The sequence below is a fragment of the Pezoporus wallicus genome, unplaced genomic scaffold (genome assembly GCF_028554395.1).
Source record: "Pezoporus wallicus isolate ANWC-B61680 ecotype Strahan unplaced genomic scaffold, APGP_CSIRO_Pwel_v1 contig_2910, whole genome shotgun sequence".
Lineage (NCBI taxonomy): Eukaryota > Metazoa > Chordata > Aves > Psittaciformes > Psittacidae > Pezoporus > Pezoporus wallicus.
This window is the reverse complement of record NW_026642858.1, coordinates 791999-814635: the sequence shown is the minus strand read 5'-3', so window position 1 is coordinate 814635 and position 22637 is coordinate 791999. Positions and strand designations below refer to the sequence as shown.

Below are 22637 nucleotides of genomic sequence, written 5' to 3'. Positions count from 1 at the left end.
ACTAGCTGCTGTAGGAGACTTAATTGTAAAATAATTCACAGTTCTCATCCATTCCTTTCTTAGAGGTGCTCTGGAGACGTGATAGTGTCCACTTATATCATGTGAGTTATGCATATGGTAATGGAGCTACAGGAAGTAATGGACTGTCCATAAGGTGTGCTGTTAACAGCTACGTCGGCAACAAAGCAATGTTCTGAAGTTAGTAAAAAAGGCCTTCTTTACAGAAGGGTTAGCTACAGTTGCAAACTTTTGATGATTCCAGAAAAATTGAGAAGCAGGTTTGGCTTTATACTCCTCCAGCTTCTTTGCCACTAGGGATTCTGTCTGCTTGTATACCTGTAATAAATGTTTAATTGATGCACAAGCACAGGTGTCAGACGAATTTGGCTGTCAGTTGTTAATTTGCTTAGTGAGGCTAATGTTTCCAACACACCTGCCTTTGTTAAAACACTGTGCAGCGCTGTTCTGTTCTAATCTTTGTGCTCTGGCATCTTGATGCCGTGTTGCCTGTGACTCAGCCGCTCTTCTGTTGCCCTGTATAATTTCACAACTTAATCTCAGACATCCTTCCAAACACTGACTTACAACAGCAAAACTTGTGGGGATGTAGTTATAACTAATACCAAGTCATAGAGTTAGTTTGCATTAGTGTCCTGGTCATTAAGAACTATGTGTTTTGTAGGAGGGAGTCCCTGTGATGTCTTTGGAGTGAGATGTAAATGCCTTTTTTTTTTTTTAATCAGTAAGATAAGCAACGAGATGGCAAGAGAGATTGATGAAGACGGTATCTTAAAATATCATGCATTTTCTGATCAAGTTCCATCAGTAACCTCCTCCTTCTGTCAGGCATGTTCTACAAATCGTGGATGCTGGGAGCTGTAGCAATAATGATTGCCAGTTAAGGTCTTAATCATAGAATCATAGAATAGTTAGGGTTGGAAAGGACCTTAAGACCATTAAGTTCCAACCCCCCTGCCATGGGCAGGGACACCTCACACTAAACCATATCACCCAAGGCCTTGTCCAACCTGGTCTTGAACACTGCCAGGGATGGAGCATTCACAACCTCCCTGGGCAACCCATTCCAGTGCCTCACCACCCTAACAGGAAAGAATTTCCTCCTTATATCCAATCTAAACTTCCCCTGTTTAAGTTTTAACCCGTTACCCCTTGTGCTGTGTTTTTATAATTTGTATATGTGTGTCACATTCATATAAACAAACTCATGACCAGTCATACAGTTTTCTTACAGACTAGTACCAGAACCTGTTACGGGAAGAAAAGAACTATTTACTGGCACTTTCAGTCTCAGCAGGAGATTTAATATCCTGTATGGTTTAAAGAGCAGAGCTGTGTTTTGGATTTTTTGTTTGTTTGTTTGTTTGTTTCTGTTTTGTTTTTGTAGTGATGTATCTGGTCAGCAAATGAACTTGGTTCTAATGAAGTCCCTGGATGCACTGGAAGACTCCTGCTTTGACACTAGTCTGGAGTACAGGTGAATTTGCTTCATTAGAGAAGATATTTTATTGTTTTTGAGATCCACTTCTTCAGTTTATGCTTGTATTCCCTAATTTTGCACAGACGAGTATAGGAATAGGGTAAGAAGAGAGTCTGTGCTGAGTACTTACATAGAATCACCAACTTGTGCAGGCTGGCAAGGGCTTTGAGGTACATGCCCTCCCTAAACATTTGCCCATGGACTTTACAGTCGTGACTTTACAGTACATGACTGCATTGCCCACGTCTTTACAGTCAATGTTTGAAACCTGCAAGACTGGAGATAGTGTATCTCTAGGCCCTGGCTCCACTTTGGGGCTGCCCTTATGCCCGTGTGAACATCTGATGTTTCAGCTTGCGCACCCACTGCCTCTCAGCCTCTCACCGTGCAAGAGCCCAGCTACGTCTCCTCGGTCATAGAATCATAGAATGGTTATGCTTGGAAAGGTCCTTAAGATCGTCAGATTCCGACCCCCTGCCATGGGCAGGTACACCTCACCTTAGACCATGTCACCAATGGCTCTATCCAACCTGGCCGTGAGTACTGTCAGTGTCACAGAAGCTGCTGGGTGCCCCCAAAGCCATCCCTTTTCACAGATGAACTAGCTGTGGTCCCACAGCCTCTGCTGTCATGCAAAGTCTCCAGCCTCAATGCCTCTGTGAAATTGTTCAGTTTTATTGATGTCTTCACCCAGTACTGCTAGCCCTCATCACTGCCTGGGTCCATGTTTGACCGTGACTCAGCTTGTTGCCCTTCAGTGCCAGCACTATCAACCAAGAACTGTTGTCCAGACCCTCTGGTCCCAGCCTGTCTGTTGCCAGGTGCAGGACTGTGAGTTGGTGCTTCTTGAATTTCAGGATGTTTCTGCTGGTTTATTCCTTTTTGTACCGTCTCTTCTAGGTGAGTGTGTCCATATATAAATAGATGTATAATATTTATATATGAACATACGTGAGTGTATGCATATGTGCCTGTATTTACACACACAGGGTTTTTTTCTTTTCCATACAGTCCCTACTATGAGGTGAAAAGAATCAATGACTAATACAGCTAATCCCTGCCAATGCACTGGTAAAAAACACGGGCATGTATAGAGAACTGCACAGTCTTGCTCAGAGGCAGTGGGAAGATACCAGCAATTCTAGGAGCAGGGCTGCTCATCTTATCTGCACATGAGTATTTTTGTCACCAAACAATAGTGTAAAATTGTGTATAGAACTTGCTGTGTAAGCCATGTCCTTATTTTGTTGACTGTTCATTAATTCAGATATGCCAGTTACTTAAAAATATTGATTCCAAAAGTTTGTTTCCTCGTCTTTGCTGGAAAAAGAGACACCATTGCCAAGACACCAGTCCAAGTCAAGGCATGCTTATCTTCTTCATCCCCAGTTGCTGAAAAACATTAACTTACAAATATGACCAAAGTTGATTTCAGAAGTTTCTTTCTTTTTAAGTTGGATAGCTGAAGCTTAGAAGAATGCTTAAGATCCTAGTCTCATTTATTTGACTGCTTGCTACATAGGGTGGCTGAAATCAGCATGCTCAGGGAGATGCATGAGGGGAAAATCATCTTCAGATAAAAGATGCTTCTTTAAACTATAGTATATGCATGTCAGTGAGAGATTATCTTCAGGGCAGTGAGTATCTGCTATGCTTTTGGTATCTCATCATGGCAGCCACAACTGAGAATATTTAACACAAGTTTTCAGTATTATGACTGATGACCTGTGGAAACTGAAATGCTGTGGGAGTACAGGCACTGAATTTAGTTAAGAGTTCTCTGGTCTAGAATGGAAATTCTCATCAAATCTGAAAAACAGGCAGGGACTGTGAAGCTGTTCATGCCAGCAGCCCTATTAAATCATATACAAGAATTTATGTTCTTCTTGTTGCAATTTTAAGTATCCTCAGCATCAGGCCGTTAGTTTTGCTGAATATGTCTGCCCTGCTGAAGCTTGTCCGCTGTTACCTATGCTGATTTTAGTACCCGTTGGGTGCAAAAAAGGGACTGTCACGGTTTGAATCCAGCTGGCAGCTAAGTACCACGCAGCTGCTCACTCACCCCCCCTGCACTCCTCCCCTTTCAGGAATCTGAGAGCAATGGACCATAATACAGCCAGTGGGCCTGCAATTAGTATTTTTAACTGGGATATCAGAGTTTGGGATGTCGGTATAAATCAAACGTAGAAGTTTGGATCCGTACTTATTCCTACCAGTCGATGTGCTTGTTGATGGGGCTATTGGTTCTTCAGGGACCACAAGAAATTTCTTCAGAAGAAGAAATATCAAAGCTCTGTGTATAGGATTTATTATTTTTAATACACATTTCCTTTTTATGCTGTTTTTTCATTCTGTGTCTCCTGAAAAGCATCCACCAATGTGTGAAATAAAAAACACCTGTAAAATTGACTGTAGTAGTAATTACCTACAGAGCTAATTATCAGGCATGGCCATACTTGCCACATCATACTTAATCCTTTTTCTTTTGTCTTCTCATTAAGCACTGGATGTATTTTGGGGGTAGGACTTGTTCTGTCAATTATGAGTCACAGTAACCAAACAGAGTCACGAGTGCATGTTTCTGCTTCATTGAGAAAACTCTGCAAATACCTGGACAGCAGTGAGGACCAAAGTAGATGGGTCCAAGAGGTATGACATATTTTATTGTAAACTATAAACTTTCTTTTACTTTGTTGCTTCCCTTTAATAACTATAGACTTTTACTGAAGCTTTATACCTGTGGTACTGGAATACTTGGTTTCTGTTATTTCTTTCACAATATATGGTTTTATATCTGCTGAATAAGACAGTGATAATAATAATAGAATAATCTGTAATCCTGCACAAGCATTAAGAAACTGCCTAAAAAGTTAAGACATCATTCTTTCAAGTGCTTACTTAATTCCTTAACCTCAGATTGAAAGTTAGTCTCAAGTAACTGGATATGGGTTTCTCTAATATTCAGCTTACTGCTCATCTGATCTACTAGAAAGCAGATAGTAAGTTACTGTCAGAGAGAGCCTCTGAATACTTCCTCCTTTCATATGTCTGTGTTTCCTTCTTTGAAAGCTGCTGTCTCTAGCTAATGTGAATCTTGCTCTTGTGAATGTTGCTATGGCCCCATGTGCTGTTTTCTTTCTATGTTTTGAAGAGTTAAACTGACTTCTGCTAAGTTTGCACATCTGTTTCAGTTTATGTTGCCAAGATAATTGTCCTGTAAGTTTTGATGTCGTCTGTGCACTAAGTCTGTAAACTTGTTGACATAAAACTTAAGAAGGAAAACTGATGAAACTGGAGTTTACAACAGAAACCAAGAATCAGTAAGCAGGTGTTTTGCATGAAAAAAGAAGCAACCCTGTACCTGATGTATGTAAGCCTGCAGCATCTGAAAAACTGAATTGCTTAATCTTCTGTTTTTTTCTAAGGGAGCTAGCAGAGATTGTTACTGTTATTCTTTTTCTCCCTTGGTACTACTCTGAACGCTCTTTATTAAAGGTCTTCATTCATGAAGTTTAATTTTTTTGGCAGTACGTGTATGTTGGGGATTAAAGTTTTGCAGTTTATGGTTCATGCATTAAAATGGTTTACAGCTATGAAATCATTTATCTCTCCTCAGAGATCTCAAAGTGCTTTCCTGAACTTAAACTGGGTTCACTACAGCAACTTCTGAGATTAAAGGCAGCAGATGTTTAATATCGTTAGATACTTTGGAAGAGAAGCAAAACTTACCCTTTTCAGTTAAAGCCTCTGAAGGAACTGTACAGATAATCACATGAGTAAAATTTGACCAGCACCATAGGATGAATACTACTATATTTATGAGATGCACGAGGCTCTTTGAGAGCTGTAAGTGACTGGGATGTAATCCTGTACTTGAGAGGTAACTTTGCCGTGCTGCCACAAGAGGTACAATCTGAGCATTACTTGTTCTAAGTCAGTTTGTTGTCACTCCTGCACAGTATTTAAGTTCATTTAAAACCATGTGTTGTTCTGTTGCTTAGCAAAGGATGTAAAACAGTTGGCGCAGTTGAAAATTCAGACTTCATTTTCTTCACATCAAAGTCTGAGGAACAGAAAAGCAGTGTCACTTGTGAATCCTTCTGCAAGGACATAAGGGTAGTAGTGCACTGTGTGTGGGAGACAGTTCTACTACACATTCATCTTCTGGCCTTGTGGACCTGCTTGTAGCCCTGATAGGATCACAGGATGTGTATGCTCATATAAATAACAATCAGACACTTGTGTTGAGAAGAATAACAAGATTTGTGTGGAAGACCAAGAGTTTGGCCTACATAAAACCAGAAGTACTTTCAAGCTTTAGCTGCATTTGTTTCATGATGGTGTCAATAAAGAATCTTTCAGAGAGGATATCAACATCTGAAATTAGAAATAGAAAACGTCATAGCATTTTATCATGCTAGCACATTGCTCCAAGCGCATATTGCTACAGTGGATGTGATCAGTCACCAGTTAACAGAATTAAATATTTTTATTTTTCAGGTACTTGCCTATTCTGTGGCCTGTTCCTGTGTCTCTGCTTTCAGTGTTGGCATCATAGAAGCACATGAGGCTGAGGAGGCCATGAACAAGCTACGGACCTTAGTTGAAAATAACCAGCAGGTCATAGTTTAGTGCTTGGGTTTTGGTTTAGTTCTGGTTTTCTCTGATCTATTTGATATTGGATACTGCTTTATCCATACTATAACGTCCAAGAAAATCATGTTGATTAACTTTTAGCATTAACTAACACTGAGCGTGTTGCGCATACCATGCAATAACCAAGGCTACCACTTGATCCACTGATGCATTGTCTACAGGTGTATAGCTATTACCAGACAGTGAAAAAAAAATAGATTTTATAGGTTTGATTGCATTTAGAAGGGAAGTTGGTACTTCTGAGTTACTCATGTCTTTAGTCTCTGCATTGTGCCAGTTTTTGTCCCCTTTATAACATGTTTCTTCAGATTCTTTTTCTTACCAGGAAAATACATCTACTGTGCTCTTCTGAATTTTTGCTTTCCCCTAGCCTCCAGACAGTGCATCCTAACCACAGCTTTCCCCAGGTGTCTGTTTCATCCCTAGTGTCTTAATGTTACCCTCTAAAAATTCCAAAAATAATTTCCATTATCTCCACATTACAGTGCATGTAAGTAATGCAAGTAACATGCTTGCTAGTGGGGAAAAAAACAACCAAAAAAAAAACAAACCCAACAAACAAACAAGCATAAAATCTCAAAAAAAAAAAGAGAAACAAACCAAAAAACCCCAAAGCAACCATTTTGAGTCAAAGCCTGTTATTATACTAACCAACTGTTTAGAATGTTTATGTGGAAAACAAGAAGTCAGAACAAGTTACCTTTGCTGCAGATTTTTTCTTTGTATCAGAAAGTGCTCTAAAATAAAGGCTCCAGATCAATCCATGTGCCAAAGATCAGTAATTAATGTCAGAAAATACTATGTTACTTGATATGAGAAAATACTTGAAATAAGAATGTATCCAGTATTTTATATGAAGACATTGCTTCTAATTATTGATAAACAATAATTGATGTTTCAATAAGTATTTAAAAGATTACAGAATAATTTTGAAGATCTGTTTTTTAATGTGTCTTTTTCATCTTGTAGACCCATGGCTTTGCTTTAGCTCTTGGTGCGATAGTACATGGATTGTCAGCTTGTGGTCATGGAAAGGCTGAAGACCTGAGTAACAGGCTAATGCCAGCCTGGATAAAACTTGTGCTTGCAGAGGTAAAGGAGCTGGAATTCATATCCTGTTTTTTGCGGGAAGAGGGAGAGTGCATATTTTAAACGAACAGTAGGGACATCATTTTCCTTGCCTTCTGCAGGAGTGATGCTAGGAAAAGTTAGGACTATCCAAACATGTTTTTTGATATTTGGAAGCAAAAATACATCTTTGGGCTGTTTGCCAAAGTTTAAAACCAAATGTTTCTCTTCTGCATGTGCTTATCTTAATGAGATCATAATTTGTACATCTTTACTAATTTGGAAGAACATCCAAGGGTAAAATCTAGGTTATTAAGTGAAGATGCCTTGTGAAATTAGGTGCTACTTAACATAGTTAAACTAACAGAACGGTGAATATAGTGACTCAGTTGTTGTAATAATTTTAATTTACCTCATTGTAACAAAAAGTGTTTGAAATCAAACTCTAAACTTACACGTAAAGACTGCAGCTGAAAAGGTAGTTGGAATGAGAGGTGTACAAGTGACAAGACTCATGGTTTTTAAGTTGGAAGAAACAGGTGTTTTGTCCTACAGTATTGTGTGTGACCACATTGACTTGCTTATCCTGAATTACGCTTCTAGGGTTCTCCAACAATGCAGCGTCTGGCTGCTGTCAGTGGGCTGGTTGCACTGGTGGGCTCTGAAGGAGGCATGATACAGGTGAGAGAGCATGCAAGCAAATGATAACCTTTATCTCTTCCAGAAATTTGTCTAGAAGGTAAGTTGGAATGATGTCTTCTGCATCCTTAGAGAAGGGATTATATACCAGGGCATCATGTTTATGCACTACTGAGTCATGTTGAGTATAAACCAAGTGGGATAGAATTACAACGTGTAAAATGGGGGTCTCTTCCATTCTCCCATAATATGGCCCATGTGCAGTACCAGAGGGGAGAAGCTTACAGCCATGTAGGTTTTCTTCTTTTATCCTCAACTCCTCCACAAAAAGGCATGTGTGCTAATGTAATCTCTTTTCAGCACTTGCTCTGTGTTTTGTTTTTTCTTTCTCTCCTTTATAAAATTCACTCCCCCCCCCTTTTTTTGTTTTCTTTGGCAGCTGAAAGCTGAGAGAATTCAGTCCTCCCAGTTTCAAAGTAAGCTGAATGAAGTCATCAGAACCCTTACACAGGTAAGAAAGTAGCCTCTGTTTCCTGCTTTGGATACTGTACTGTGACACCTCAACCAACCAGGCCAAATCTGCTTAAAGAAACTGCGTAATGTCTGTGTCCAGCTTGAGTGAGGCAATGTAGGGAACTCTGCCTAACTAGTCATTTATTGCCTTAACAGATAATCAGTCTTTCAGGGCAGATTGGCCTTCAGACAAATGCAGCAGGACTTTTGGGACGCCTTCATATGTCCTGTTTGTCTTCTACCCAGAACAGGGCATCAGGTAAGATGCTTTATTATTGCTGCTTAAAGGACATATAGAGGTAGCACCTAGCTAAAAAGGCAGCAAGGGACACATCAGATAATACAGGCTATGCCCTGAAGCCCTACTAAATGACATGACAGCTTTTTAATGGGTGTCATGGTCCTGTGTGCCATGCATAAAGGTTGGAACATGAAGCAGGAATCAGTGTGCTGAACAGAATTCCCCGCACCTGCTTTTACTTGCAGTATCAAAATAGGGTTCTGAGTTGTTCTATTCAAATTTGTATATTGCTTCTGTCTTTGTTGTTTTATAGAATAAACTGTAAAGAAGTTTTATGCTGCATATGGCACGTGTTTGACATATACAGTATCTATGCCCTGAGAACTGATTAATCTACTTTTTATATATATGTATTTATTTTTTTTAGTACTTCTTCCAATATAAAAAGCCAAGAATTAAAAACTGATCCATAACAAGAGCAAGTGACTTTTTAAAAGTATTTTTCTAAAAGAGATCTGCTCTGTTTAGCTGAAGTCAAAAACTACTGTTCTGTACCCTTTCAGTGTACCAATTAGGATAGAAATTTATATTCTGTCAACACATCATTACCTCTGATGTTGTTTCAATATCCCTTGGTAAAATTAAGGCAGAATTAAACCATTGATGAAGTACCAGTAATAGGAGGGAACTAATGAAGTGGAAGCTGTTCCCTTCAGTGTGAACCAAGTTGGAAAAATATGAAATGTAGATAAATATCCTCAGAAGAATGATTCTTGGAATTTCTACTTTTGTATAATCATGGCACATGTGCCTGTGATTATGTGGATACGGAATGTCTCTGTTGTATTAAACTTACTAAGGTTTTGAAGCTCTCCTTTTTAAAGCCTAGTAGCTGATAAATATTAAGAAAGTTCTTGTCACTGGTATTTCAGTTGGTCAATGAATTTGGGTTTTTTTGACCTGGCACCTCTCACCAACACAAACGTTTAACTTGCCTTAGTGAAAAGGCCAATACATCTATCTTGTGGTCTAAACGCTTTGAGTCACCTACAGAATTAGGCCAAACATAGCTCAACTTGGTCTTTGAATTTACATGGGAGTTGAAGTATGTAATTTTTGCTAACATGGTCTAGTATATAAAGAGACTTTTTGTCTTCACAGTTCCTCCAGATTTTGGCTACTTGCCTGAAAACAGCTTTATTAGGGCAGCCATTGACTTTGCCATTGAAAGTGGGAAAAAAGGTAAGAAGGGATCAAACTACAGTGTCCCACTGGGAAATTTGTTATGAGTATAGAAGGTGACCCTAATAACCTGCTTTTTTTTTTTTGCCAGAACTTTTCTAAATACTAATTTGAACTTCATTAGTGTGGGATATTTAATGTCTAAACAAAAAATTGAATAACACGTAAAAAGATAAGGTAGAATTATGTAGTTATGCTTTAGTTTTCTCCCCTGGATTTTCATGAGTTTTTAAACCCTTTCCATTTCCCCTTCTCTCTGTGTCTGTGAGAGAATGAATCTTCTCTGTTGGAATGAAAATCAGATAACTTTAAGTGTTCCTCTGTATCATCAGGAACACTCCATCATCAGGCAAACTTGATGCTGCCCCTTATTTCAGTGATCTGAAGTTAAGATTCTCTGTAACAGATCAGTATTCAAATAGGTTACTTCTGTCTGATAAATGCAGAGGAACCTGAAGAAAATATCCTCTTACCTGAGGAGTGGTAGTAAAAAGATGTCTCCAAGTACAGTGTTAAGGGGCATAAAGCAGAGGAGATTATTCCTGTGTGGATTTAAGTGAGCTCACTGCTGTCCTATGAAGCAGGCTTTGCTTTCAGTGGAGGTAGAAACTCCCATGCCTTAGGAGCCCATGCCTTGCCTCCAGCAGGACTGAGCTGAATCCCTGTATTTAAGTAACACAGTACATAACAAAAGTTAGCATCTGTTTGACAGTTTTTGTGGCCTGTACCTACAGGATGGGGAAGGAGGGCAGTATCCAGAAACTTTGCTATTCTCCTAACAAAAGTAAAAATATGGTCCTGTCAGATGAGGATTAGCTGTAATTAATCTGTAAATTAACTCAAGAAAAGTTTCTATTTGTTATTAACAAGAAGCTTTTTGTGATATGACATTAATGTTAAAAATACAATTGTTGATTATAAGCAAGAGATAGTTTAAAATATAAAAAGATATAACTAATTTTATAATGCTTTTCAGTTCTTTATTGCGTATTGGTCTTCAGTGCAGTGTTAACACATTTTCCCTGAGCTGCTTAGCGAAATGTGTGTGTATGAAATTCAGACTATGATTGGATCTTCTGTTGTAGGCCCTGAATCTGTCCCATCTGAGCTGGTAAAAGTAGCCCTGGCACCCATTGCATCAGTTGGAGAAAATCATCAGTATCCACCTGTAAACTGGGCATCCATTCTTTCTCCTTTGATGAGATTAAACTTTGGTAAGGTTAATAGTTTTCAGTCTTTTGTACTTGTCACAGAACTTCTTTACTGACACAGCTTTCACTTTAGAGCCCACTTCAGGACTTGAAGTTACTGCAGGGATTGGAGTGTTTACTATACTTTGAAGACCAACTTTTTAATCTTTGCAAGCATATATTTGTGATCACTATCTGGACATTTTGTTACAATGCAGAAGACCAGAGATGGGAATTTTGAGCAGTATTAAAAGTTCCCTAAAATGCTGGTGAATTTGGATCAAATTTTTCATTGGAACAGTAAGAAGAGCCCCTCATGAAACTTAACTAATTGTATCTTATTTTCAGTACCTGCTAAATGCTGGTCTAATACCGGTGTTAGAGGCTGCAGGCAGCTTTATCACCAGTTTGAACTGCTCTGTAGTTCATCTTTCTGTCACTGGTGTGAAATACACTTTTTTTGCTAAATTACACTGTGTGACGGAGAAAAGCATATCCCTTTTTCCATCATGACCGTGGTGTTGTCAGTGCTTCTAAGAGTATTTTTCTTTGTGTTGGAGAGTAGCTCTGATGCTGAAGTGTTGTGTTGGAAAGCTTGTGTAATACTTTTCTACTCAGGATATCTGTCGGTGCCTGTTTTATTTGATAAGAGGTGTTTGCGTTTCAAACGCATTTCCTTAAAAAAAACCAACAAACTACTGTGCAAAGTTCCATAGTCCCTGTTTGGTTCCACTAAGTTTTGTTTCTGCTGATCTATGCAACTGTTATTACTGGCCTTGTAGGTTGGGCAAGTGCTGTTGTGTTTAAATTGATGTGCTGCAGAGCCCAGGATATGGAAGATTGTTCTTATTCCTTTACGGTGTTTATTTTACTTATACATAGTGCTTGTATAATATAGATATATATATTATATAATTACTATATTATGTTGTTATGTATTATGTATATTATTATATAATTATTAGTATGTATTATATGGAAATCATTGAACTATCCTGTGAGGATCAACTATGTGCTAGATACAGGAAAGGTTAGCTACGTATTAAATTTTTTTTCTTGTACTTGAACTGCAGCTTCTGTTCTACTTGGTATTCTTGCAATTGATTGTACAGTCTTTCGTAAGAATAAGTGAAAGAATTTTCTATACTGAGTCCATGCTGACGCAAATTTGTGTGCAACCTTATGAATAGCTGAAACTTGTTAAATGAATGGGGGATTTTCTTATTTCTGTTTTTCACTTAGGAGTCTTCATTTTGTAAATCAGGGGAATTCCAGAAAAAACAGTACATTGGCATTTATGGCTGGTTTTGTTGACTTCAAACAGCATCGCAGCCTACATTTTTTTATGCATAATTTCTCTTGACTGTGCCTGTGTAGTGGTGTGAAATTTGCACACCCTTCCAGGTTGGACAGAGTTTTGGGTGAAATGGTCTAGTGTGAGGCATGGCATGGGGTTGGGACTTGATGATTAAGGTCCTTTCCAACCCAGAGAATTCTATGATTCTGTGATTATATATGCATTCAGAAGTAAGTCTTGCTGTGTGCTAGTGAGCAATTTTCAAGTTGTGCTGGAAAGCATAATGCAGAAGAATTGTATCATGACCTAACAGTCCACCTGGAAATGTGGCACTCTAACAGTTTTTCTGGAACAGAATTTTTTTTTTTTAATGAAAATTAGATTATATGATCAATTTCTCAGATTCTCTAGGTTACTGTTATTCATGTCTGAGAATTTATGTCTCTTTGTGAGCTTTAAATGTTTCACAAATTCTAGATGAAGATTTGTTCATCTGTAAACATATTAAAGACAAAAGTTTGCTTTCCCATCTCATAAGGTTTATTGCAGTTGTTGCTGAGCAGAAACAATGTCATGTGATTGAAGTAGTACCTGATTGTTTTTCAGTAGAGATCTGCACTGAACAGTCATAAGCAAATCATAATCTGGGTCTTAGCAGTCCAAATTAGTGAGAGGTAATTCTTGAATTGGCTACCAAAGTATCTTGTAACAATCTCACCCTTTTCCACATTCTGCAAATGACTTTTCATATAAGATACTATATTTCAAAGAGCCTGATGATAGACTCTTAAATCTTTGCTTTGTTCATGCACTAATGTTGGTAAACTTTATAAAAGTCATGCTATATGGATTGCCACTTTCATTACTGAAAGAAAATTTTACCTTGCAATATAAGTTTTATGCTGACATTTAACAGTAATATATCTTCTGTCTAATGGGTCGAATGCTGGTATAATACTTAAATTGTTTGTCCTTATGTTGCTATAGCAATCATGAACTGTATGGAAGCCATGCCATTGCTCAAAGTAGCTCTTCAACATATTTATGACTAGTGATTCTATTACGAAACAGGCTGTACCAGTCATTAAGGTGACTTTAAGAGAAACCAGTAAGGATCCCATAACCATCATAATCTCAAGGCACAGTAAGATCTTCCCATGTGTTAATCTGGAAAATGCTGCAACCAAGAACCCATAGCAGTAACATTTACTAACCTCTGTTCTGTGACACACTTAGATGAATATGGGGTACATGGAAGAGCAGAAATGTGAACAAATGCTATTTACTCCTACATTCAACAGGAAGGAATACTTGACTCAGTTCTCCTGCTGTAGATTAAATCTTCTCTTTATTTGGCAGGAATTTCTTTTTTACTCTTACTTTTCTTATCACTCCCATATTTTTATTCTCGAGTGAATTGAAATTAATTTGGTCAAGTCCGGAGATTTCTTGCTGAAAGTGCATGAATGGTAAGAGGAGACTTCTAACATGTATGTGTTACAAGCTTTACTAGCATCTCTAGAAAATGAGATTTTAATGTCGTGCTGTAGTAGAACAATAATGCTTCTTTATTATATGATTTGAGAACAATTTAAAGTGAAAATAATTTCTTCATAACATCTGTTTGTTTTCTTCTGCTATAGGTGATGAGGTAAAACATCTCTGCCTTCAGCTGGCAGTGACACAAGCCCAGTCATCTCAAAATGCCGCAATGCTTTTGGGGATGTGGGTGGCATCTCCCCTTGTCTACAGTCTCAGTGTATGTATGTCAGAAAATTTATGGGAGCTCAGCACCTCTTTTCTATAAGATTGATCAGTGATGATGTTTACGATGTCACAGCCAAAAGGGATTGCTGGGTTCAGAATTCTGCAGAAATACTGTTTAGGCAGTATTTACAGAGAGAGAAAGGCTATTCTGGGGCCTTGAAATTCAAAGCAGACTTAAGATCTGCTACACTGGTTTCACTTAGATTGCTTAAGACTTTTTTTCTTCTCTCTCTTCTCCTGGTTCTGATAACTTGGAGATGTAAGAAGCCACAGCATGAGGGGAGAAAAAGTGGGTTTTATTATATGAATTTATAGTCTTAGAAAAACTTCCCATCTATCTGTCCAAAATCTTCCCTGTTTCTTCCAGCAGTGTCTCTTGATCTAGTCAAATGTGTTACTTCTTGAATTAATTCTGTAGACAGTCAGTAGACTAGCCTATAGTGTAATCAGATTTGGTCCTGCCCTCCACTATAGTGCAGTTCTTCTTACAGAAGTAAAACGTGGACACGATGACACACTATATCAATCTCCCTAAATCCCATGGTACACTTGCAGTTCTCTCAGTTTATACAAGTTGAGGATCAGGATTTCTGTGACCTTTCTAGTACTTCAAGGGGTATTTTTGTCTTGTAATTTTTAATTAATTAGTCTTCACAGATACACAAACACTTGGTGGCAATTTTAAGATACATTATTGATAAGGTACCAAACAAAAGATGAGCACCAGTTTCTCACTGCAGTGGGCGTTAAAGGTCACAAAATGAGCTTGGCAACAGAAAGTGTAAACTTTGGATTCCTCTAAAGCAATTATTTATACTTCCTTGATAGATAGCAGTGTTAATGGTGCTAGGGGTACCATACATCTGTCCTTGGTTGTCTAGTCAGTCCCTGTGCTTTATGTAGGAATGTGCTGGGCACCATGTAGGGAAATAACAGTTGTCCTGCCAGTACAGAGATGTAAGATTCATTGAAAAGTTTTTAAGGAAAATAGGATATTGACATGTTTGTACGTTTTATTAATTCAAGCAAGTCATCAAAAGAGGGAGTAAGAGTCGAGAAGTATTTATGACTTTGAATGCTTTTCTGAGTGGTTTGAGTTACTTTTGTGTAATTTCATCCCTTGTAACAGTAGTTGAAGGTCATTAAAGAGCTAGAATCTGAAACTAAGGAGAAGTTTTTCTTTTTCAGATGAAAACCCAGAAATACCTTTTCTTGTCACTCTCTCTCTGGATGAAACATGTTGCAGAAGACAAACTACAGTCTTTTATAGAAGTGTTTCTGATACAACAATTTGGAGTGAACCACAGAAAAAAACCAGAAATTTGCCAGTGTGTTTTACAGGGTCTTATGCAAGCAATGAAACTTCCAGACCTTGCCCAGTACTGCTGGAGCTTTCTGTGCAAGGCTGTGGAGAAAATATTTAAACTTCTACCAAATGAGGTTCGGGTAAGGAATAATCATGAGAGGTATGAACATTGTAACTGGATATTTTTAGTGATGTTAAGTCCCATCTTTTTGCACTGACTCATCAGATTTTTACATATGAAGTAGATGTAAAATTTTAGTGATAGTAGTCAAGATGCCTGTGTCATTTCAATTTAAGTTGCTTTCAGATATTCTTTAGAATGACTGAGTTGTGAAACAAATTTAATGTACACTTTTCCCTCATAAATGATTTGGTAATGGAAAAATACAGTATGAATACTGAAATAAATGGTACTGAAAAAGAAGCAGAATACAACCAGAAAGCTTGGGGGGGGGGGGGTTTCCTCACAGAAGATTCAGCTTCTCACAGTGATTTAAAAAAAACTATCTAGCTACAGAAAATATCTTCAAGGAAGAAGGGCATTTTTCCATCAAAAGTAAAACTGAGTCTTTGGAAATTTTCAGATACCATTATTATTTATTAATGAAGCACATTGAAGACCCTAGCAAATACAGAATTTCTTAAATAGGATAAGTAGAACAGGGCTGGAGACTAGATTAAATGTTCATCATGATAATTAACAAAGTTCCTAGACTCACCAGTTTTAATGATGAAGAAACCTGGAATTTTACATCTCAACATGCATTTGCTTTTCTGTTTCCAGAGAAGTGAACTGGAGATGTATGTCAGTGTAGCAAAGTGTATCTCAGAAATGGCTGTTTCAGAGATTGATCGCATTGTCCAGATTTCTCAGGTAATTATGTTTTACTTCTGGTCTTTCACCATCAAACCATGTGAAACAAGCATGCCTTACCATTTTTATGGTCACCAGAGTGTTTTAACTCATTGGGAGCATAGATTAGGTGCCATGCAAGTAAGAGTGTTCTGGCTTTGATTTTGCAGGCAGCAGGGAGAAGAAAGGTTGTAAGAGTTCATATCCAAAACTTTCTCTAGGGAGATTTCACATGGAGCTTTGAACTGCGGAGTCTTAAGCTACTTGGTCAAGTTCAGGGAGGGGTCTGTTAGCAGAACATTAATGCTGTTAGATCTTCTGAATCCCAGACCAGTGAAAACAGCAGATCATAGTCCTTTTTGGTTAACATAACCACTTACCTGAAACAGACTGTAAATGCATCCCAGTGTTTAGATGTGCTTAAATTGGTGGAGCCTCACTTCTGTTAAAAATGTGAAATACTTTGACTGAACAGCTTTTCATTCTTGACTTACTGTGCTATATTTGTGTTCACAGTCAGAATGGTTCCTGGTGGACAGGATGATTAAGAATAACAACAGAATGGAAAGCTTTTAGCTTCTAGCTCACCAGTGGAATCAATTAGCAGTGGAATTCTCTTAGCAGCTGAAGTGCTAAGGAAATGATGTGTGGAAGAACTTGATGTTTTTAAATGAGGTTGTTATAAAAAAATCCATGATATAAAACTATTTTGTGCTGTTTACTGGCAGATTCACTAGAGAATCAAGCATTTAAATAGTTAGGGAAGCTGAACTGTCATTTCCTTATATCTTTGAGCTCTTATTTCCATACTGGAAAATGCCATTTAAGAAAACCATTTTTGTCACTGCAGTGAATCTGTCTTTGCAGGAAGACTTGCCTATCCAGAACTGTCAGGCTGGCTCATTACAATTTAAAGGGAAATATAAAATTTAAAGCAGTATGAAAACAGTAAAAATATACTGAGTTGTACTTTGCTGGATTATTTACAAGCACATAAAATTAATATGTACTGTCTTTTGTTTTGTAATTTTTCTTGAATCAAAATGAGCTGGCTAGATAATTAAATATTTTCTTCCCTTTTTCTATAAAAGGGAATATGGCGTCTGTTGTTTCCATGAGAAAGGTACATTTTTATCTAACAAGTTTTTTAATTGCATTTGCAGAGCAATATAGAGAAGGCCACATTCATGAAAGTGTATTTAATTTCTCAAGGCAAACTGCCTCTAATGAATTTGCATGCTGTGATTGATACTGTGGCAGTATATCACAAGAAAGAAAATATTTCATGGATGCTGTTGCATAGTTTCTATCATGCTCGTGTTGTAAGCCATGAAAATACAGGTAAGGTCAGGCTTAAAGAAGAATCGGTAACAAAATTAATAGATACTGATGTATCTATGCAGAGTTTAATAATTTTAAGATGGTTTAACCCAAGAGTTTCCAGATTTCGCCATACTAGAAACTACTCAGTCTTCAGAATTTTTATGCTCTTCAAATACTCTTCAAATACCACTAAAGTCAGAATTCAGAATGTGGAAAGAATTTGAAAAAAATACTTGTGTCAAATACTTGTGTCAAATACTTGTGTCAAATACTTGTGTCAAATACTTGTGTCAAATACTTGTGTCAAATACTTGTGTCAAATACTTGTGTCAAATACTTGTGTCAAATACTTGTGTCAAACATTGCTTTTATGTTTTTCTCCAGTTCTTCGTTTCTGTGGATTAGCTAAAAGTTATTTATGTCAGACGAGTGGTTTGCAGCCTAGATTTTAATCTAGCTTTGACTAGATCCATATCTCCTAATATTCATAGACTTTCAGTGTACGATAGTGTTAGAAATGTATGTGGCACACTGGAGACAAGTCATAGTGCAGCGCTGATAACTGTCAGATCTAGTAACTGAATTACCAGTGAGTGACACAGTAGGTAGGGGTGTGTTACCATGAGACAGGTTGAACCAAGGAGATTGCTTGTTTTTCTGAGCTTCTTGTAGTGAGTCGACACAGAAAACATTGCCCTTCTGCATCTTTGAACCACATCAGATAGTATCTGGTGGATTAATGTGCTGGACTGGGTCAGCTAAGGCTCTGATAAAGCGCTGAAGCAAGAGAACTAGTAAAATCACATAGGAAGATAAAGGAGGAAGAAACAACAGAGAGAAGCAAGAATGAGATTTTCTCATTTTCATAGCAGAAAGATCTTTGGCTGGCAGTGTTCACAGAACTGCTTCAAAGCATTATATTGCTGGATGCTTAGCTGCAAACTGTGTTGAAGAACTTCAAACAGTAGTGGGTTTTGAATGTGTGAAGTGAGGCTTCTTTGCGTATAAGAGGAGGCAGCATGTAAAGAGTACAAGGAAATGGTAGTGTATGACGTAATGTGGTTTCAAAGGTGAAGACTGTTACTAACTTGTAGGAGGCAGAACAGGTTTTGGGCAGCAGAATCACTAGGTTAAGGGTTGATTTTATTTATATGCCTTTATATGTATTTTACTGGTCCTCTCTGCACTGTAGAAGGATTTTCACAGCACTCCCCACATTGTGGCCCAATGTACAGTGACATCAGTTCTAGACTTAAATGAAGTACTGTGACAAAAAATTCAGGGAGGCTTTAAGATTCTGTAGTGGTCCTATATGCAGACTGGGTTAATGGGACCTGCAGGCTGTCAAGTGAAATAATTATTGCTTAGCATTCCTTTTTCTATGTGTACAGTCCGTTGCTTGCATTATAAGCAAAGGGTTTGTACTGTTTAATTGCCCACATTCCTTCTGTCAGTGGCAACCATGAATCAAATGTGATAGTGGTATTCATGATCATTGTTCTTCCACAGTCAGTGCTTTGTTGCTATAGTGATACCCTGTGCTTGCTTTTTAATGAAAAAATGTTTCATTCCAGTGTTTCATGTGAATCAGTGTTCTTGCTCTCCTTCTAGGAGTGCTGAAAAGAATGGACTGGATGCTAGAGCTGATGGGCTACATCAGAAATTTAGCGTACAAGTCAAGACCCTTAGAAAATGTCAATCTTAAAGAGGTACATACGGTGAAAATAATTTGCAGCTTTCAGGAAAAGAGGTTTCGATGTATTTCAAATTATAGCTCAGCAATAAGTAGCGTTCCCCATGCTTTTATATTTTAGGTGGCTGTCATCTTACCTCCATAGAGGAACTCTTAATTTTTGTAAATGTATATGTATTTAAAGCTCATACTTTAAAATAACCATGGCCTTTAAATTATGATAGAAGCTAAAGGCAACTATAAGAAATCATTACTTGAAATTTACTGTATTTAGAAAAAATAAAGGAGAAATTGGAATTCACCAGTAGAAATATCTAAGCAGTTCAGAACTGTGCAGCTGCTGTTTCTAAGAGGTTTTGTACAGTTTTAGGGAACTCATATTGTTTATTGTACAACAAACAGCTGCTTATTCTTACATCTGTTCAGCTGTTCTGGTTGGGGACATAAAACAAGATGCTGTTTAGATCAAAAAAGCATTCATTACATTGCCTCAATATTTCCCAGCTATTTGTAGCACCACAAGGGTGACCATCTCTAATTTCCCTTAATAGTCAGCGTGCTGTAAAGAAGTTATTTCCCCATTTTAAATGAAATGTGTATCAGCATTAATCTAAACAATGATTTTTAGAAGTGTGGTTTTGCTTTTTTTTTTTTCTGTAGACATTTTAGTTTGATTGGGAGTTCAGAAAAATGCTTATGTTTCTTCAAGTGTAAAAGAATATTAAGATATATTTATTTCTTGCATTTTGGATGTTAGCTGAATTTTCAGATGTTTGTTTTAAAGAGCAAGCCATCATCTGGATTTTCAGTTTGCATTTTTGCTTTTTTCTTTTTTAGTTCATAGATTTTCTCCTGTGGCTGTTCGCAGCGTCTGTGGTGGCCTGGGCTGACCATGGTGCACCATTACTGCTTGGCCTCACTGCTAACTGGTTACTGTGGAAGCAGCAAGCAGCATTACCAGAATTATCTGAGGATCACATTGGCAAGCACCCCATTGACAAGCTTGCTGTGCAAGAGACTCTCACTCTCCTTCCAAGCAGCATTTGCCTTTTGCTGGCCAAAGAGCCTTGGAAAGAACAAACACAGAAGGTAAAATTTCATGTAGTAGTAAGCATTTTCCAAGGGTCAGAAAACACCCTGGTTTTAGTAGTCAGCTCAAGTCTAAAGTGAAATAGGTATTTTCTCTGTATCTATTGCATGTGACTTGTGATCTTGTTTTTCTTTATTTGTAATCAGATATGAATGTAGTTTCTCAAGTAGTATGTGAGAATTGCAAAGAACAAAAATCATTACAGTTTTGGGAGTCAAACTCTTAAGAGGATACAGATGGGATAGGAGAGTTGACAGGTGATGGTAGCAAGTCAGTCTTCTAACCACTGAACGACAAACCCTCTGCAGTTGGACTTCTCCATGGTGGCAGTTTAGGGCTATCAAAGATCTGTATGGTTTATACTGTGTGTCACGCATAATTTTTAAATAAATGTGGAAAATCATACATAATTTGGCAACCCTACTGTAGGCTGCTTGTGATGGAAAGATGTGGAAATATTGTTATAAACCTATAGATGAATAGCTGTTTTGTGCAAACCAGAATCTGTTAAGGACTGGTTCCTGTACACAGCTGTGCTCAGAGTTACCAGTGAAGTCAGAATTCAGAATGTGGGAGGAAAGCAGGAATGGGCTGTTAATATGCAAATGCATAATTAATAAAAGAATTGAGAATATGCCCTGAATATCGTCTTGATAAGTTTGAGATACCACATTCCTCCAGGCACCCTGTGCTGCTGGAAAGACAATGAAAAATGAGAGAGGTCGAAAGAGGGACAAAGGCAGTTAAGAGTTCTGAGGATTTGCAGTAAAACATTTGAGCAAGACCCTGATAAGAAAGGATCATATTAACATGTTAAAGACATGAACAGGCAAGATGAAGGGAAAGTATTTACTGTTCTGTCTTCATTACAAAGAATTACTGCTTAGGTAATGGGATGGAACAAAGGGAGTTTCAGATCCAGCTGTGGGAGAAATTGTACTGACAGAGAGATGTACTCTAGGGCATTTGGATAGTTTGGGCAGAAGCTTGATTGACCACTGCCTCTGATAGATAACTGTGAGTTTAGCTGCAAAAATTGAAAGAATTTGTGGTGTTCTGATACAGAGGCTGTTGTAATTCAGATTTTTCCTTTATATTTCAATCTTCAGTTTATTGACTGGCTGATCAGTATGATGGAAAGTCCTAAGGAAGCATTATCAGAATCTTCTATGGACCTGCTGAAAGGTAGGATATTTTTAATTGGGTCCTTATTTTTCCATGACTATCAGTACAGCTCAAATTCCAGTTGTTAAAAGAAGTGAGATGAATCTATACTGTTAGCATGTGTAGGAGAGCTATATTTTGCCTTTAAGAAAACCTTCACAGGTAAGTCAGCATTCCTGTATCATCTTTTTTTTGCTGTCTTAATCGGCTGACACTTAAAATGTACTACTAAAGATCCAAAGGACCCGAAGGTACATATGGCTGTACAAGCGTATATAAGTGGTAGATCTGTCAATTATTTTTGAGTTACCTTTAAAAATAAAATGCAACGTATTATTTGGAAACCCTCCATTACTACAATAGCAATCACATAACAATTTATTCAGGTGCAACTGAAGACTGTACTGTGGGGAAGGGATAGAAACTGTCAGGCCAGGAAGTGGAAAAGTCATTAAAAGATTCAGGAAAAGGAGAACTGAATCTATACCTGTGTTAGTAAAATGACTAGGGAGAATAATGTCCTTTCTGGACTGCACAAATTAATGTAATTTGTCCTTGTCTTCACAGTTACAGTTCTGGCCTTGAGATCTGTTCCAGAGTTCAGGAAGAAAGCAGTGTGGACCAGAGCTTATAGATGGTAGCTGCAAAGTGTTATCTTATCCCATGAAGAAAAATGCACATCCTTTGAAAGCATAATAGCATTACTCAGGCATCAAGAAGACCAGTTTCAAAGAGGTTTCCTATCATGAGGTCTTGGCTTTGTGGGGGTGTTTTTTTGTTGCTTTTTTTTTTTCTTGTTGTTTTTTGGAGTGGGGGTTTGGTTGGTTGGTTGGTTGGTTGGTTTTTTGGTTGGTTTGGTTTGGTTTAATTATTTTACCTTCTTTTGAAGACTCGCAAGATAAAAAACAGTACTTGTTTTTTTCACTGGTGGGGTGGTCGTCTTGTACAGACTACTTAGCGTGGTTTGCGCTGTGCTGAAGCTGAATGAGAAATATGCATTCAGTTGTTTCAGTTGTATTGTTTCGGTGACACCTGGGGAGCCTCAGAAGTTGCATTCTGAAAAACTCATGGAAGCTTGTTAATAAGAATGACTGAAA

General features: G+C 37.8%; 1 protein-coding gene across 1 annotated transcript in view; it reads left to right on the top strand.

The window, feature by feature from the left end:
• FOCAD (focadhesin) overlaps positions 1–22301 on the top strand; it is a 97255-nt gene extending 74954 nt beyond the window's left edge. The window contains exons 28-44 of the mRNA XM_057432914.1: positions 1406–1495; positions 4000–4147; positions 5999–6118; positions 7124–7246; positions 7826–7903; positions 8301–8372; positions 8531–8633; positions 9777–9857; positions 10943–11071; positions 13988–14103; positions 15300–15557; positions 16202–16291; positions 17434–17611; positions 19205–19302; positions 20124–20375; positions 21486–21561; positions 22108–22301. Coding sequence (XP_057288897.1) covers positions 1406–1495; positions 4000–4147; positions 5999–6118; positions 7124–7246; positions 7826–7903; positions 8301–8372; positions 8531–8633; positions 9777–9857; positions 10943–11071; positions 13988–14103; positions 15300–15557; positions 16202–16291; positions 17434–17611; positions 19205–19302; positions 20124–20375; positions 21486–21561; positions 22108–22181 — 2086 coding nt within the window. The 3' untranslated portion in view covers positions 22182–22301. The remainder of the gene's footprint in view (positions 1–1405; positions 1496–3999; positions 4148–5998; positions 6119–7123; positions 7247–7825; positions 7904–8300; positions 8373–8530; positions 8634–9776; positions 9858–10942; positions 11072–13987; positions 14104–15299; positions 15558–16201; positions 16292–17433; positions 17612–19204; positions 19303–20123; positions 20376–21485; positions 21562–22107) is intronic.
• The last annotated feature ends 336 nt before the right edge of the window (positions 22302–22637 follow it).